We start from the raw sequence: 16,691 nt of genomic DNA on the forward strand, positions 1-16,691 counted from the left end.
GCTGTGCTCCAGAGTGTCTCTATCTCCTGGAGGGGAGGCTCTACACACCTCTGGTGCACTGGTTTTTACATTTGGTGACACAGTTTTTGCAGCTGTCACCCAGGGAATGCCCCTTGATCACCTGACCAGGGGGGCTTGCATTCCTGGGTCCCACAGGACTGTAACAATTATAGAGACAGTTCTTAGAAGACTACCATCCCTAGGATACTGCACAGACAGCAGACTGAAACACACCCCCAGTCTTTTTGTAAAAGTGGCCAATTTGCTCATCCAGGAACTTCAGCCCTGGGGGCAGGCTTCAGGTTTGGCACACACCTAGAGGTTATGGAGGTGCTCTCAAAGAAGGTACCCAGGGGACACCATCTTTTCACTCCCCTATGCATGACTACAGAACAGTGGTATCTCCCAGAAAGGAGTTTATACACCCACTTGGAGTCCCAATTTTTGTGACTGCTGCCAGGGGACACCTCCAGATGGCTTGGCTCTGGGGGCCAGCATGCTTATGCTTGCAGTCCTAGAGGACTGCATATATTTTCATTCTTGAAAAGCTGCTGCCTGAGGACCTGGTTTCCAATCAGCCTGAATAAAAGGTACTGACTGAGCTCTCTCCCCTTTGGGACACTGACTAATCTTGGTACATCCTCAACTACTGGGAGCTATTAAAAATAAAATAGGCTGCTTGGACAATTACAAAGGGTTGAGAGAAAACCAAGAGCTAGGGCAGGGTTGAATGAAAAGGTTCATCTCTTACACAAGGACAATGGTTCAAGACTGGAAGAGGTGGTTGTTTCATGTAATGCATAGAAACCAATATAGAATCAAGCAAAATGAAGAAATAGAGAAATATGTTCTAAATGAAAGAACAAGATAAAAGCTCAGGAAAAAAGTTAACGAAGTGGAGATAAGTAATTTACCTGATAAAAATTTCCAGCAATGGTCATAAAAATGCTCACTGAACTTGGGAGAAGAATGGATGAACACAGTGAGAACTTCAACAGAGACAGAAAATATAAGAAAGTTCCAAACAGAAGTCACAGAACTAAAGAATACCTGAATTGAAAAATACCCAGGGGGAGGGGTCAACAACAGATTGATGAGGCAGAGGAAATGATCAGTGAACCTGAGACAGGGCAAAGAAACTCACCCAATCAGAAAAGCAAAAAGAATGAAAAAAAGTGAAGATAGCTTAAATGGGACAACATCAAATGTATTAAACATCACATTATAGGGGTCCCAGTAAAAGAAAAAAGAGAAAGGGGAAGAAAACTTACTTGAAGAAATAATGGCTGAAAAGTGTTCTAACTTGGGGAAACAGAAATTCAGATCTAGGAAGCCCAGACAGTTCGAAATAGATGAACCCAGAGATCTATACTAAGACACATTATAATTAAAATGTCAAAAGGTAAAGACAAGGAGAGAATCTTAAAAGCTACAAGAGAAAAACAACTTATTACGTATAAGGGAAACCCCATTAGACTATCAGCAGATTTTTCAGCAGAAATGTTAAAGGTCAGAAGGAAATGGCACAATATATTCCAAGTGCTGAAAGACAAAAATTTCCAACCAAGAATACTCTATCTAGCAAAGTTATCATTCAGAATTGAAGGAGAGATAGAGGTTTCCAGACCAGCAAAAGCTAAAGGAGTTCATCACCACTAAACCGGCCTTATAAGAGAAGTTAAAGGCACTTTTTTAAGCTGAAAAGAAAGGGTGCTAATTAATAATATATAAAAGTATAAATCTCACTGGTAAAGATAAATATATGGTAAAGGTAGTGAATTAATTACTTATAAAGCTAATATGAAGGTTAAAAGACAGAAATAGTAAAAAAAATAACTGTAACTACAATATTTAAGTAAGGGTAGACAAGATAAAAAGATGTAAAATGTGACATCAGGAAACAAAATGTTGAGGGGGGAGAATAAATATGTAGAGCTTTACAATGTGTTCAAACTTAAGTTGGTATCAACATAAAAATAATGTTACAAATATAAGTTGTTACATGTAAGCCTCATGGTAACCAACAAGCAAAAACCTAAAGTAGATACACAAAAGAGAATAACAAAGGAAACTAAGCATATCACTAAAGTTATCAAACCACAAAGGAAGAAAGCAAGAGGAGAAGAAGTGAACAGAGGAACCACAAAACAGCCAGAAAACAACAGAAATGGCAATAACATATCTATCAATAATTACTTTAAATATAAGTGGAGTAATTTCGCCAATCAAAAGACAAAGAGGGACTGAAAGGATAAAAAAACACAACTCATCTACATGCTGCCTACAAGAGACTCACTTCAGACCTAAGAACATTCACAGACTGAAAATGAAAGGATGGGAAAAGATATTTCATGAAAATGGAAACCAAAAGAAAGCTGGAGTAGCTATATGTATATCAGACAAAATAAACTTTAAAACAAAGACTGTAATAACAGACAAAGAAGGGTATTACATAATGATGTCAATCCAACAACAGGATATAACATTTGAAAATATTTATGCACCCAATGTAGGAGCACCTAAACATATAAAGCAAATGTTAACAGACCTAAAGGTAGAAATAAACAGCAATAAATAATAGTAGGGGACTTTGATAACCCATTTACATAAATGGATAGATCATTCAGACAGAAAACAGTAAGAAAACATCGGCCTTAAATGACAAGTTAAATCAGATGAACTTAAGGTATACATACACACATGCAAAACATTCCATCCAAAAGCAATAGAACATACATTTTTCTCAAATGCACATGGAACATTCTCCAGGATAGATCATATGTTAGGCCACAAAACAAGTCTTAACAAATTTAAGAAGGCTGAAATCATATCAAACATTTCTTCTAACCACAATGGTATGAAACTAGAAATCAATTACACGAGAAAACTGGAATATTCACAAATATGTGGAGATTAAACAACATGCTACCGTTAACAACCTATGGGTCAATGAAAGAATCAAAAGTGAAATAGAAAAATACCTTGAGACAAATGAAAATATTATATACAAAACTTATGGATGCAGCAGAAGTTCTAAGAGAGAAGTTCATATCAATAAATGCCTACTTCAAGAAACAAAAAAACTCAAGTACACAACTTAACTTTACATCTCAAGGAACTAAAAGAATAAACTAAGCCAAAGTTACTAGAAGGAAGGAAATAACAAATATTAGAGCACCAGTAAATGAAATAGAGACTAAAAGACAGTAGAAGAGATCAATGAAACTAAGAGCTGGTTCTTTGAAAAAATGAACAAAATTGATAAACCTTTAGCCAGACTCAATAAGAAAGAGCTAAAATAAATAAAATCAGAAATAAAAGAGATGTTACAACTGATACCACAGAAATATACAGGATCATAAGAGACTACTACGAACAATTATATGCCAACAAATTGGACAACCTAGAAGAAATGGATAAATTCTTAGAAACATACAAACTTCCAAGACTGAATATGAAGCCACAGAAAATCTGAACAGATTGATTATTGATAGGGAGACTGAATCAGTAATTTATAAACTCCCTATAAACAAAAGTCCAGGACCTGACAGCTTCACTGGTAAATTCTACCAAACATTCAAAGAAGAATTAATACCAATGCTTCTCGAAGTCTTCCAAAAAACAGATTCCAAAGTCATTTTACAAGGTCAGCATTACTCTGATACCAAACCAGACAAGGAAACCACAAGAAAAGAAAATTATAGGCCAGTATCTCTGATGAACATATAGGCAAAAATTCTCAACAGAACATCATCAAACTGAATTCAACAATACATTAAAAGAATCATATGTCATGATCAAGTTGGATTTATTCTAGAGATACAAGGATGGTTCATATTCTGCAAATCAATCAACATGATACACTGCAATGACAAAAAAGAAGATAAAAATCATATGATCATTTCAATAGATAAAGAAAACACTTAACAAAATTCAACATTCATTTATGATTAAAAACTCTCAAGACAGTGGGAATAGAGGAAATGTAACCCAACATAATAAAGGTCATATATGACAGCTAACATCATACTCAATGGTGAAAAGTCAAAAGCTTTTCCTCTAAGATCAGAAACAAGACAAGGATGCCCACTCTCACCATTTTTATTCAACATAGTATTGGAAGTCCTAGCCAAAACAAGTAGGCAAGAAAAAGAAATAAAATGTATCCAAATTGGAAAGGAAAAAGTAAAACTGTCACTATTTGCAGATGACATAATACTATATACAGAAAACTCTAAAGACGTCACCAAAAAAACTTTTAGAACTGCTAAATGAATTCAGTCAATTTGCAAGATATAAGATCAATATATAGATATCTGTTGTGTTTCTATACACTGATAACAAACTATCAGAAAGAGAATTTAAGAAAATAAGCCCATTTATAATTACACCAAAAAGAATAAAATACCTAGGAATAAATTTAACCAAGAAGCTGAAAGACCTGTTCACTGAAAACTATAAGGCACTGATGAAAGAAATTGAAGAAGACACAAATAAATGGAAAGACATTCCATGCTCATGGATTGGGAGAATTAATATTGTTAAGATCTCCATACTATCCAAAGCAGTCGACAGACTCAGTGCAATCCCTATCAAAATTCCAATGGCAGTTTTCACAGTAATAGAACAATTCTAAAATTTGTATAGAAGAACAAAAGACCCCAAACAGACAAAGTGATCTTGAGAAGGAAGAACAAAGCTGGAGGCATCATGCTTCCTAATTTCAAACTATATTATAAAGCTATAGTGATCAAAACAGTATGATATTGGCATATAAGCAGATACACAGATCAATGGAACAGAAATAGAGAGCCCAGAAATAAACACATGCACTTATGGTCAATTAATTTATGACAAAGGAGCCAAGAACATACAATGAGGAGAGTATAGTTTCTTCAATAAGTGGTATTGGGAAAACTGGACAGCAACATGCAAAACATGTAACTGGACCACACATACAAAAAAATTAACTCAAAATGGATCAAGACTTGAATGTAAGAACTGAAATTATAAAACTCCTAGAAGGAAACATGAGAGTAAGCTACTTGCCACTGGTCTTGGCAATGATTTTTTGGATTTTACACCAAAAACAAAGGCAACAAAAGCAAAAATAAACAAAAGACTACATCAAACTAAAAAGCCCCTGCATAGCAAAGGAACCCATCAACAAAATAGAAAATCAATTTACTGAATGGGGGAAAATATTTGCAAATCATGTATCTGATAAGGGGTTAACATCCAAAATATATAAAGAACTCATACAACTCAATAGCCAAAAACCAAACAACCTGATTAAAAAAATGGGCAGAGGACCTGAAAAGACATTTTTCCAAAGAGGAAATGCAGATGGCCAATAGGCATTTGAAAAGATTCTCAACATCACTAATCATTAGGGAAATGCAAATCAAAACCACAATGAGATATCAACTCACACCTGTTAGAATGGCTATTATCAAAATGACAAAAAATGACAAGTGTTGGTGAAGATGTGGAGAAAGGGAAACCTCATGTGCACTGTTGATGGGAATGTAATTTGGTGCAGCCACTATGGAAAACAGTATGGAGGTTCCTCAAAAAACTAAAAATAGTACAACCATAGGATGCAGCATTTCCATTTCTGGGTAATTATCTGAAGAAAACAAAAACACTAATCTGACATTTAAGACATTTAATGGACAAGTAATGTCAAGCTACTTTTACCCTTCTCCTCCTGTCTAAAGTTAAAACAAGAAGCGAGATCTCCATTTCCATAAAAACTTATAGCAGATGTATTTCCTGGGCTCAAACTACAGTTCCAGCAGTATTTACCAACCTTAATGCAAGTGAAAGGAATTTTCTATGTTTCAAAATCATTTGTGCAACTGAACTGTGCAAAAAGAAATTTCCATATTCCAAAATCCTTTAACTTCCACCTAACCTTCAATTGGAAGTGATTAATTTGCAATGAAACGACATGCCAAAAGGTAAATATCAAAGGAGGAATCTAACAAAATTCTACAAATGCCTCCAAAGAGAGGAATATGCTCAATTAAAATTATATGCTTGTAGAATGATATATTAGTATTTGGCAGTACCTATCTGTGTGAAAAGACATTTTCAAAGATCATGAAATATATAAAATCTCATTACAGATCAGAACATTTTGCATTCAATTATTATCATAGGAATACTAATTTTGAACCCCAATTAAGCAAAATGTTATTTCCGAAAAAGAATTCAATTCTTCTCATTAGTATATCTGTATTACATAAAACGGTACTCAATTACTACTACATATTGAACATCATCGGTGAAAAATTTGTGGAAATTTGTTTTCTCTCGTTATGTAAGTACCTAGGTAATAGCCTCAATTTTGTCTGCTGACTTGCAAATTTTACTACCTGGTCCCTTACAGAGAAAGTCTGTTGATCCCTGATCTAAGTCAGTGGTTTCCAAAGCAGTTGTTCACCAAAATCCCCTGTATTAAAAAAATACAAAACTGCTTCATCTGTTAATTTTTTAGCTACACAGGTAGGTTGTCACCATTGGTCTATAGTTACTCCATCCCTGATCCCATTTATCATGAATCATCTTACAGCTGCAACCATTACTATCTTAACTTTTAACAGGGAAAAACAGAGGATTAATATGTAGAGGATGCCTACAATTTAATAAGCAGGTCATTGACAAAATTGGGTAAAACCCTTAGGATTTTTGATCTCTGATTATTTTGGTCCAATTAATTAAAATACATTTATTTTATTTTATTGACAAGGGACCCAGAGAAACAATTTTGAAAAACAGGAGTATAAAGGTAGAAGAGTAAAATATTATTCTCCTTAGCTTAATTATAAAGGCAACATTCCCTTTATATCTTTAATGAATACTAACAACAGACCTATTAATAAATTAATTCAACAAATATTTATTGGATGCTTTTTTATATATATTCAGACACTGTTCCAGGTGCTGGGAATATAGCAGTAAACAAAATAGACCAAACTCTCTGCCTCACATTTTAGTGGATGGAAAACTATAACATCTCTATAATACCCCTCCCGAATGGTCCAAAGATGTGAGTAAATAGCCTTAGGGTTCAAAACCTCAATTTACCACTATAGGAGAGAGGAGGACTAGTGCAAATGTAAGATAAGTTTTTATAGCTGGTGTTAGCAAGATTAGGGAGTCTTGATCAATGACTTCAATAAAGGACAAAGTGTGAGGCTAGGTCATCAACAGAAAGTGACAGGGTTGGACATGCATGTGTGGGGCGATGAGTATAAAACAATGGCCACTGTTCAGTGGGTCCCCCAGTTTGTTCAAATTGACATAAGCAGCTACAAAAATTCAGCATCAATTTTCTACTACCCCACTCACACTTTTTGGTGTGATATATTTTCTTCTATTTTCTACACAATCTATTCTCAGACTGAGGGCATAAAGCTCAAACGGGTTAGGGTAATTAATGATGGTCCTCCTATGTTGAATATCACTTTTATCATTCTGGAGTCTTTATTATGGTGTGGGTAAGGGATGGTTACATTCACAGGGATCAGAATAGATTAGTAGACAAAGGAGAGATTTCTGTGGAAATCGTCTTAATCTTAACATACTTACCAGTACCAGGATTCAGGTAGGGCATCAGTCTCCTGACACCCATCACTGACAGCCTCCTTTTTACAATGTGACCATTTAGGGGGAACACACAATGCAATGTATTACAGTACAAAGAAATCATTGAAGCACCTGCAGCACTGCCTGGTGCCTTTGACTCTGCAGTGGGCATAGGTTAAAGGGGAAAGAATAGTGAAGAAAGAAGGAACAGACTCTACTGCAGTCAGTAACTGCTGATTATAAGTCAGTCACTCCTACTGCTGATTTATAAAACCATCTTCTAAAACTCCATCTTTCCTTTCAAAACACTTAGCAAATTCAAAAGAAAAAATACTTCATCTGGCTGGAAGTTTGGGTCTTTGTCTGTACAAAGGCAAAGAACTTTGAAAACTTTGCTTTCAGGAATGAAAAGTTTTGCTAAAAAAAGGCTCTATGAGAGAGGAGAAAACTCACCACTCAGCTGCTGGGCCACAGCCAGGCGGCTGGGCTTCAGGATGAACTGGCATTGCATCTCTCGGGGCAGCTGTTCCATGAGGAAGGGCTCTTGGAAGTTGGAAGGTGTGGGGGAATCCTTTGATCCCTGCGTCAGGAGTGTAGTGTCTCGAAGATGGCTCATTTTAATTCCATAGGGATATTCATGCCCTACACAGAGAAAAAATCTAAACATAGACTTTAGGCTGACTGACACCAAGAGCGTGTGTGCTACATACTGGAATGTACTGCAATTTGCTCCTGGGACTTTTGGTATAAAGAATCCTTTTTTTGACTTAATGATCACCATGCACACTCTTACAGTTGGAGACCAGTGCATAATGCAGCAGCCCAACCAGAGTAGTCTCTTTTTTTTTGGAGAGGGGAGAAAAAAAAATCAAAGAGGAAAAAAAATCTTTAAAGAATATCTTGTTTGGGAATGCACAGATTGTCTTTAAGTTGCATAATGTTGACTTTTCCTATGTTCACATCTGAGAGTATTTAAAGGTATTCTAGTTTCTCCTTTGACACTAACTATATCTGCAAATCTTCAGCCAATCCTTGACCTCTGATTTAAAATATTTACCCTACCTATCACACAGCATTATAAGGCTCAAATAAGTAAACATTAGTAGTTAATATTATTTAAATAATAAGGGCAGAAAACTACATATTTCAAGCATCACTATTATTACTATTATTCAACACAAGATATCTTTCTGAAAAAGACATTTTATACTGTTTACTAGTTATATAATTAGAGTTACTCAAGACTCATTAGGACTGGTTTGTTTGATTTACGCTTCCCTCCCACTACTGTCCTCTGAGGTTGTTATTCATAAGCAATAATTAGAAGGAAGACTGCAGGGTATCAGAAAAAGAGACAAGATTCAAAAAGGAATTTTCAAACTAGAAAAACTAAAACCTGGACATCTGACTGCAACATGATGTTTTGCTCTTTAGTACTCTTAAGTAATTCTATTTTTTAAATTAATCCTCACGTACCATTATGCCATAGACTTAGTTTACATTTTAAAGAGGGTAAATTCTCTTCTATTCCTGATTTATCACTGAATGTAATTCAGTGAACTCTTCCATTTCCTTTCCATCTGGCATAGGCATACAATGTCAATGTTCCATTAACATCAAGTACTACAGCAACTTTCAGGGATTAAGGCAAAAAAAGGACTTCTACGACAGCAATAAAGCAAAATCAATTTATCAAAATAGCCAATAGCTAATCTACAACTGAAGTTTACAAGGCATGTTAAAATATGCAATGGAGAATTGTTGCTAAGTAACAATCATGTCCCGTGTCCCATGTATTTTTTTAGTGAGAGTTAGAAAAGAGCTTGAAGCTGTTTAAGTCTGAGAGTTACCATCTATATAGTTTTAATTAAATTAATATATTTTATTAAAACAATTATTTTATGTACTCATTCGGTTTTTAAACACAGCTTTAATTGTTGCTCATTGACTTTTACAAAAATGACAACATTAAGAAACTGGAAATGCAGTGAATTTTGTCCCCAGCCATGTGCACAATGACTTGCTTTACTTTCAGTCTGAGAATATACATTTCATAGAACAGTTTGGTTTTAGATTATTCAGATTATTTGAAACCTGAATTACACAGTAGTGATCTCACAGGTAAATGAAAGGATTCCATGAGATAACTCATATGATATGCTTTGCCCAATTCTGGCAGGATAGTAAGCATTTAAAAATTATTAACAGAAATCATCATCATCACCATCAATCATCAATGTCATCATCTCAAGATCTCCTACAGATACTGTCCCTTATTGTAATTGGCTTATTTCTGTTAACCACACTGAAGGGCCTCACTGATCAAGAATATTTTTTAGCTAAATGATTTAAATAAGGTGAAGATGTAACCTATTTACCAATAATTCTTCAAAACAAATGCTGGAAAATTTGGCTACAGAAGTAGCAAAGTAGTTAGTAAAGTAGTAGTTATTGCTAAGTTAGTCAGTGATGACTAAGAATCTAAATGGTTTAATTTCATTGTCTTTATGATGGCTAGGAAAGTGCTGGGCACAGGGCAGGTGTTAAATACTCACTGATATTGATAGATTGAGGCATGATTGGATTATAGATAGTCTTCCATAGAGACAAGTAGTAGGTAGGAAAGGGAACAGGGAATTCAAAAACTAAATATGAAAAATAAATATATAGGGAAAAAGGAATACCAATACATATTGCTTTATTTTGGAAAAAAAATTAAAAAGGTTGACAAGATAGTGCTTCTGTAAAGTGAAAAAAAAAGAATAAAATTTACATTTCTCTTCCCAACTATACCATTAGCTTCTTGAATGAAGAGATATTATTTGTCTGGCACACAGGAAATATTTGATATTTATTAAATTAATATATGAATATTATAGAAGATTAATATTTAATAGTATTGAAATTTAGGACCATATGACCAATTCTCTGAGACATTTAGAATTATAATTAAAACACAATCAATCCTATCTTATATTTTCATAGAAACTTACCAATAAGTGGGTATGGTGCCTCTTCTTTGCCAGAATTGACCCATAACTGGTACTCTCTCTCAGAGCCCTTGGAGATAAAAGAATTAACAATAATTCTTTCACATTTGGTAAATGAATGAGGATACTTATTTTTTTGGCAATTTTATGTTTTGCAAAAAAGAAAGAACAGAGACAATATAAATGCTTTTCAGGTTCATGGGGGTGGATATGGCCTTTGAAGATGGCAGTGCTGATTCCTACAAACCATCTCTCCCTCTCTAATCCCCAACAGAGGACTAAGGAACCCTGCTCTTTTTCCCTAGGGATGACTAGGGATCCATGAACTGCAATAGAATCAGGCCCTCACTATTATGGGTAGCCCACAGAATATGAAATCATATATATGCCTTTTTACAAGTAAGCAGAAACTTCCTGGTTTTCTAAAAGGTAAATCTATCTTCTTCAGAGTCCTGCCTTCTGCTATCTCTAAACTTCTCAGAGAATATTGGACTTAATCTCCAACATGTCCCTGCGAAGACAACCTTGTTATCCAGAAAGCCACTACACTGCTGTGTCTGTGATGAAAAAGTAAAGTCTCAAAGGCTGATTATTAGCTTAGCTGCTTCTGAGCGGAAGAAGAATGACCAACGGGCTTTGAGGAGAGGAGACAGGTAGCTGGCACAATCCACACTGGCTTTATTTTGGGCAAGTCCAGGCCTAGGGACAGAAAGGACAAGAATTCTGTCTAGAGAATAGGCCCAGTTATGGGGAACAATGAAACTGTTCACTAGCAGAACTACAACCCAGCAATACTGAAACTCCCACTTGAAAGAAATAATACTAAATTATACAGACTTTGCTGTATCCTCTAGAAGATAAAGCAAAAATGTTTTAAATGAAATTACAACAGACTGATAATATTTAATATTCTTCCCTTTATCTTCTGATTAAAAATCAGGACCCTGACCTTATAATGGAGGGTCCTGGCTAGGAGATTACCCCTCCCAATACCCTCCCCTACTCTGTCACTTCCTTCACTATCCCCTAGTCAGAAAATTTGTATTGCAAACAGGAAGAGCAATCTAACAATGATCATTTTTTTTTTGGTAGTGTCTGAAAACACCTTAATAATCCCTTAGAACAGTACAACCAAACAGCCTCAATTCCTAACTATATTGAGCAGAAATATTTGTGGTATGATGAGATTGATCACTTTATCCAAAAGGAAAGCATAAATAAGAAAATGAGTCATGTCATTAATTAATCTCTCTTCCTTCCCTTAAACTACTCATTCTCTTCCAATGTATAATTATATAAGCTTAGAAATCAATGCAGAGGTGCCTGCTTTATTCAGTGCATATATATTTATTTACATCTTAAATATATTATTAAATTTCACTAAAATAAATCAGATCTATTATTCTAAATTGTGGTTGCCCTGAGTTCTTAGGGCTTATAATAGCAATGTGTAAAAGCAATCTGAAATACAGTTAAGACTATGGCATATCTTACATATATGTTATGTCACATCTTAGTAACACCATGTTTTCATACTTAAAGAGAATTTCACTCAAGAAATGGTGTTGTTCAAGTTCTTCCTTTAGTTCCATCCTTCTGAAAGTCATTCCCTTTAATACAAGTACCTACTGTGTGGTTTTTATATACTGGTAGGGAGGACATGAGAACTTTCTGATCCTTTTTCCCTACCTCATCCTCAAACATTCCAATCTTCCCTATTAATAAAATTTCGAAAACTCATCATTGCCCCATGAAACAGAAAGAAGCAGAAGCTAAAAGCAAAACTGGGGAAAATGAGGTGTCCATACTAAAAATCTTTAAATCCATGATCTAATTCAAAGCTTACTTTTAAATTTACAGATTCAATAGGAGGTACCATCTACCTTATCCTCTGGACCTGCAGCTAGTGAATATGGTTATTAGCTATATGTTCTTTATGTAAAAATTCTATTGTAGAGCAGATCCTTCAGAATTCATCATCCTAAGACTGATTGACTCTTGGGATAAGTGAATAATTAGGAAAGGAGGAAGAACCAGGAGAGGAGATAGGGAAAGAATAGTCATATAGTGACAAGTGAGAAGGGGGGAAGGAGGTTGAAAGAAGAATTTTATGCCAAAAAACTCCCTAACTGTATATGCATAGCATATAAAATTAAAATGCATATTATTATCTCTCTAAAATTATAGTCTAATCTTATTATGCTTTTCAGTTCACACAGGTTATAAAATGGGAGTGGAAGAAGAGCACTCAATATTAAGCTAATATTAAGACTTTACTGTCCTAGGCAAAAGACCTGTACTCTGAAAATTATAAAACATTGATAAAAGAAACCAAACATAAGGCAAATAAATGGAAAGATAACTCATGTTCACTGACTGGAAGGATTAATATTGTTAAAATGTCCATACTACCTAAAGCAACTGACATTTAATACAATCCCTATCAAAATACCCATGACATTTTTCACAGAACTAGAACAAATTATCCTAAAATTTGTATGGAACCATGAAAGACCCCAAATAGCCAAAGCATTCTTGAGAAGAAAGAACAAAGCTGGAGGTATCATGCTCCCTAGCTTCAAATGATACTACAAAGCTACAGTAATCAAAACAGTATGATACTGGCACAAAAACAGACACAATGTAACAGAATAGAGAACCCAGAAGTAAACCCACATGAATATGGTCAATTAATCTACAACAAAGTAGGAAAAAATATACAATGGAGAAAATAAAGTCTCTTCAATAGTGGTATTGGGAAAACCAGACAGCTGCACATAAAAACTGAAATTAGAATATTTCCCCTACCATGTACAAAAATAAAGTCAAAATGGATTAAAGGCCTAAATGTTAAGACTGGAAACCATAAAACTCCTAGAAGAGAACACAGGCAGAACACTTTTTTTTTATTTAACATCTTTATAGAACACTTTTTGACATAAACAGTAACAATATTTTTTTTGCATCTATCTTCCAAGGCAAATCAAATAAAAGCAAAAATAAAGAAATGAGACCTAATTAAAGTAAAAGATTTTACATAGCAAAGGAGATCACTGACAAAACAAGAAGACAACCTACAGAATGGGAGAAGATATTTGCAAATGATATGACCGACAAGGGGTTAATATTCAAAATGTTTAAACAGCTCATACAACTCAATATCAAAAAAACAAACAATCCAATCCCAAAATGGCGGAAGACATGGATAGATATTTTTCCAAAGATGACTTATAGATGGCTAGCTAATAGGCACATGAAAAGGTGCTCAACATCGCTAATTATCAGAGAAATGCAAATCAAAACAATGAGATATTACCTCACACCTTTAAGAATGGCTATCATCAAAACAACCACAAGTAACAAATATTTTCAAGAATGTAGATAAAAGGGAACCTTTGTACACTGTTGGTGAGAATGTAAATTGGTACAGCCCCTGTGCAAAATAGTATGGAGGTTCCTCAAAAAACTAAAAATAGAATTACCATAAGATCCAGCCATTCCACTCCTGGGAATATATCCAAAGAAAACAAAAACACTAATTTGAAAAGACACACACACCCCAATGTTCACAGTGGCATTATTTATAATATCCAAGATATTGAAGCAACCCAAGTGTCGGTCAACAGATAAATGGATGAAGAATATGTGGTGTGTGTGTGTATTTGTGTGTGTGTGTGTGTGTGTGTGTGTGTAGTGGAATACTACTCAGCCATAAATAAGAATGAAAATTCTGTCATTTGCAACAACATGGATAGATTAGAGAAAGACAAATACTGTATATATTCATTTATATGTAGATTCTAAAAAATAAAACAAACAAACAGATATAACAAAACAGAAACAGACATACAGAGAACTAGTGTTACCAATGAGTTGTAGGGTAGGAGGAAGGGCAAGATAGGTGAAGGGGATTATGAGGTATAAACTACTAGGTATAAAATAAATAAGATACATGGATGTAATGTACAGCACAGGGAATATAGCCTATATATATATATATTTTTTGGCGGTACGCGGGCCTCTCACTGTTGTGGCTTCTCCCGTTGCGGAGTACGGGCTCCGGCCATGCAGGCCCAGCGGCCATGGCTCACAGGCCCAGCCGCTCCGCGGCATGTGGGATCTTCCCGGACCGGGGCACGAACCCGTGTCCCCTGCATCGGCAGGCGGACCCTCAACCACTGCGTCACCAGGGAAGCCCCATAGCCAATATTTTATAGTAACTTTATATGCAGTATAATCTATAAAAACATCAAATCACTATGTTGTACACCTGAAACTATTAGGTTGGCCAAAAAGTTAGTTTGGGTTTTACCATACGATGTTACTTAAAAAAACCAAACACACTTTTTGGCCAACCCAACAATGTTGTAATTCAACTACACTTCAATTAAAAACAAAACAAAACAGGGCTTCCCTGGTAGCGCAGTGGTTGAGAGTCCGCCTGCCGATGCAGGGGACACGGGTTCGTGCCCCGGTCCGGGAAGATCCCACATGCCGTGGAGCGGCTACGCCCGTGAGCCATGGCCGCTGAGCCTGCGCGTCCAGAGCCTGTGCTCCGCAACGCGAGAAGCCAACAAACAAACAAAACAAAACAAAACAAAACCCTCAAAAAGAATAAAAAACTACTGTCCTTATTTTCTACATTTCTGGGGACAAAATATGACTGGTATCTCTAATAATCAGCTGTCTTATGATGGAAGGGATAATATTTATAAGAATCAAAGTATCAAAGTTTGTTTTTAATTAATATCTAGCAGAGTAACTTACAGTTATCCCTAGCATTGGCAGTGACATGTTGATAACTTCATTTGCTGTATCTGAATTCGTTACTGTTATAGTTTTAGACTGTGGAAAAAAAAGAAATAAGAAATATAGCTATAAATAAAGAATTTTAAAACAGGTGAACAAATAATTATTGTCAAGTGATTATCCACAGGCAAATCCTGATTTCAAGTGTTGACAGAGTAAAGCACAACTTAAGTAGAACACAAACTCTTGATAATTTACTTTCATTCCATATTATGCCTTTTAATAAAACAACTCTTCCTCTTAAAATAAAGAATATATGACTCAAAAATATAAGAACTTAAGCCAGAAATAAAAAGAACAAATATATTTCAGAGAGACAGGACCACCCTCCCAATCAAACAAAAATAATCAGTGAGGTTGGTCCTCTGCATCATGTCCATGACTATTTCCATTAAGCATTGTGCAGTAAAAAAGGGAGAGCATTAGATTACTTTCTATTTCTTTCTGAGTACTGTTTTCACAGTGTGGGTTTTCATTTCTTTGTATGGTAAAGTCAGTTCAGGTAAAATCAGAGTAAGAAATGGTTACAAAAGACATCTTTAAAAAAACCCCACTATTTATTGAGCACTTTCTGTACGTCAGGCACTGTGGCTGCTGAGATTTTCGTTGTTGAAATCTTTAGAGGCCTTAAAACCAATGGGCCTAGCAAACAAATTGAAAATTTTAGAAAGCTCAATTCTGTTACCAACTCTGCCACTGAATAGGGTATCTATAATAGCCCTATGCTAAATGCTAAACCACATTGAGAAATTATTATCTAAAAATAAAGAGTTCACAAGAAAGAGAAATGGAATTAACGAGATTCCGAGATATCTATAGAGTTCACTGAACTCTAAATAGACATTATTTAAATATAAGACAATGCTATGCTATCAAAAAAGAAATATTAGGAGTTTAGGATTGACATGTACACACTGCTCTATTTAAAATAGATAACCAACAAGGACCTACTGTATAGCACAAGGAACTCTGTTCAATACTCTGTAATAACCTGAACGAGAAAAGAATTTGAAAAAGTATAGATACATGTATATGTACTGTGTAACTGAATCACTTTGCTGTACATCTGAAACTAACACAACATTGTTAATCAACTATACTCCAATATAAAATAAAAATTAAAAAAAGAAATATTTACTATGCACATAGGGTAGATTTTACATAGTATAATTATTGGATAAATAAGCAATTAGTGCTGTGTCCCTGATAAGGCTTAAATGGCACAAATAAGTAACATAAATGGAAACAAAATGATCTAAAAATAAAGCTAAGTGAAATCTACTGATAACGCATCACTTA

The 16,691-nt window shown here is 35.0% G+C and overlaps 1 protein-coding gene across 4 annotated transcripts in view; it reads right to left on the minus strand.

The window, feature by feature from the left end:
• Positions 1-16,691, minus strand: part of ARHGAP20 (Rho GTPase activating protein 20) — a 153,204-nt gene that overhangs the window by 21,174 nt on the left and 115,339 nt on the right. For all 4 annotated transcript variants that reach the window (XM_079928585.1, XM_079928583.1, XM_079928584.1 and 1 more), the window contains 3 exons: positions 15,351-15,428; positions 10,587-10,653; positions 8,047-8,235 (listed from right to left, as the gene is read on the minus strand). In XM_079928585.1, the coding sequence (XP_079784711.1) occupies positions 8,047-8,235; positions 10,587-10,653; positions 15,351-15,428 (334 nt within the window). The remainder of the gene's footprint in view (positions 1-8,046; positions 8,236-10,586; positions 10,654-15,350; positions 15,429-16,691) is intronic.

The sequence above is a fragment of the Stenella coeruleoalba genome (assembly GCF_951394435.1).
Source record: "Stenella coeruleoalba genome assembly, chromosome: 8".
NCBI lineage: Eukaryota > Metazoa > Chordata > Mammalia > Artiodactyla > Delphinidae > Stenella > Stenella coeruleoalba.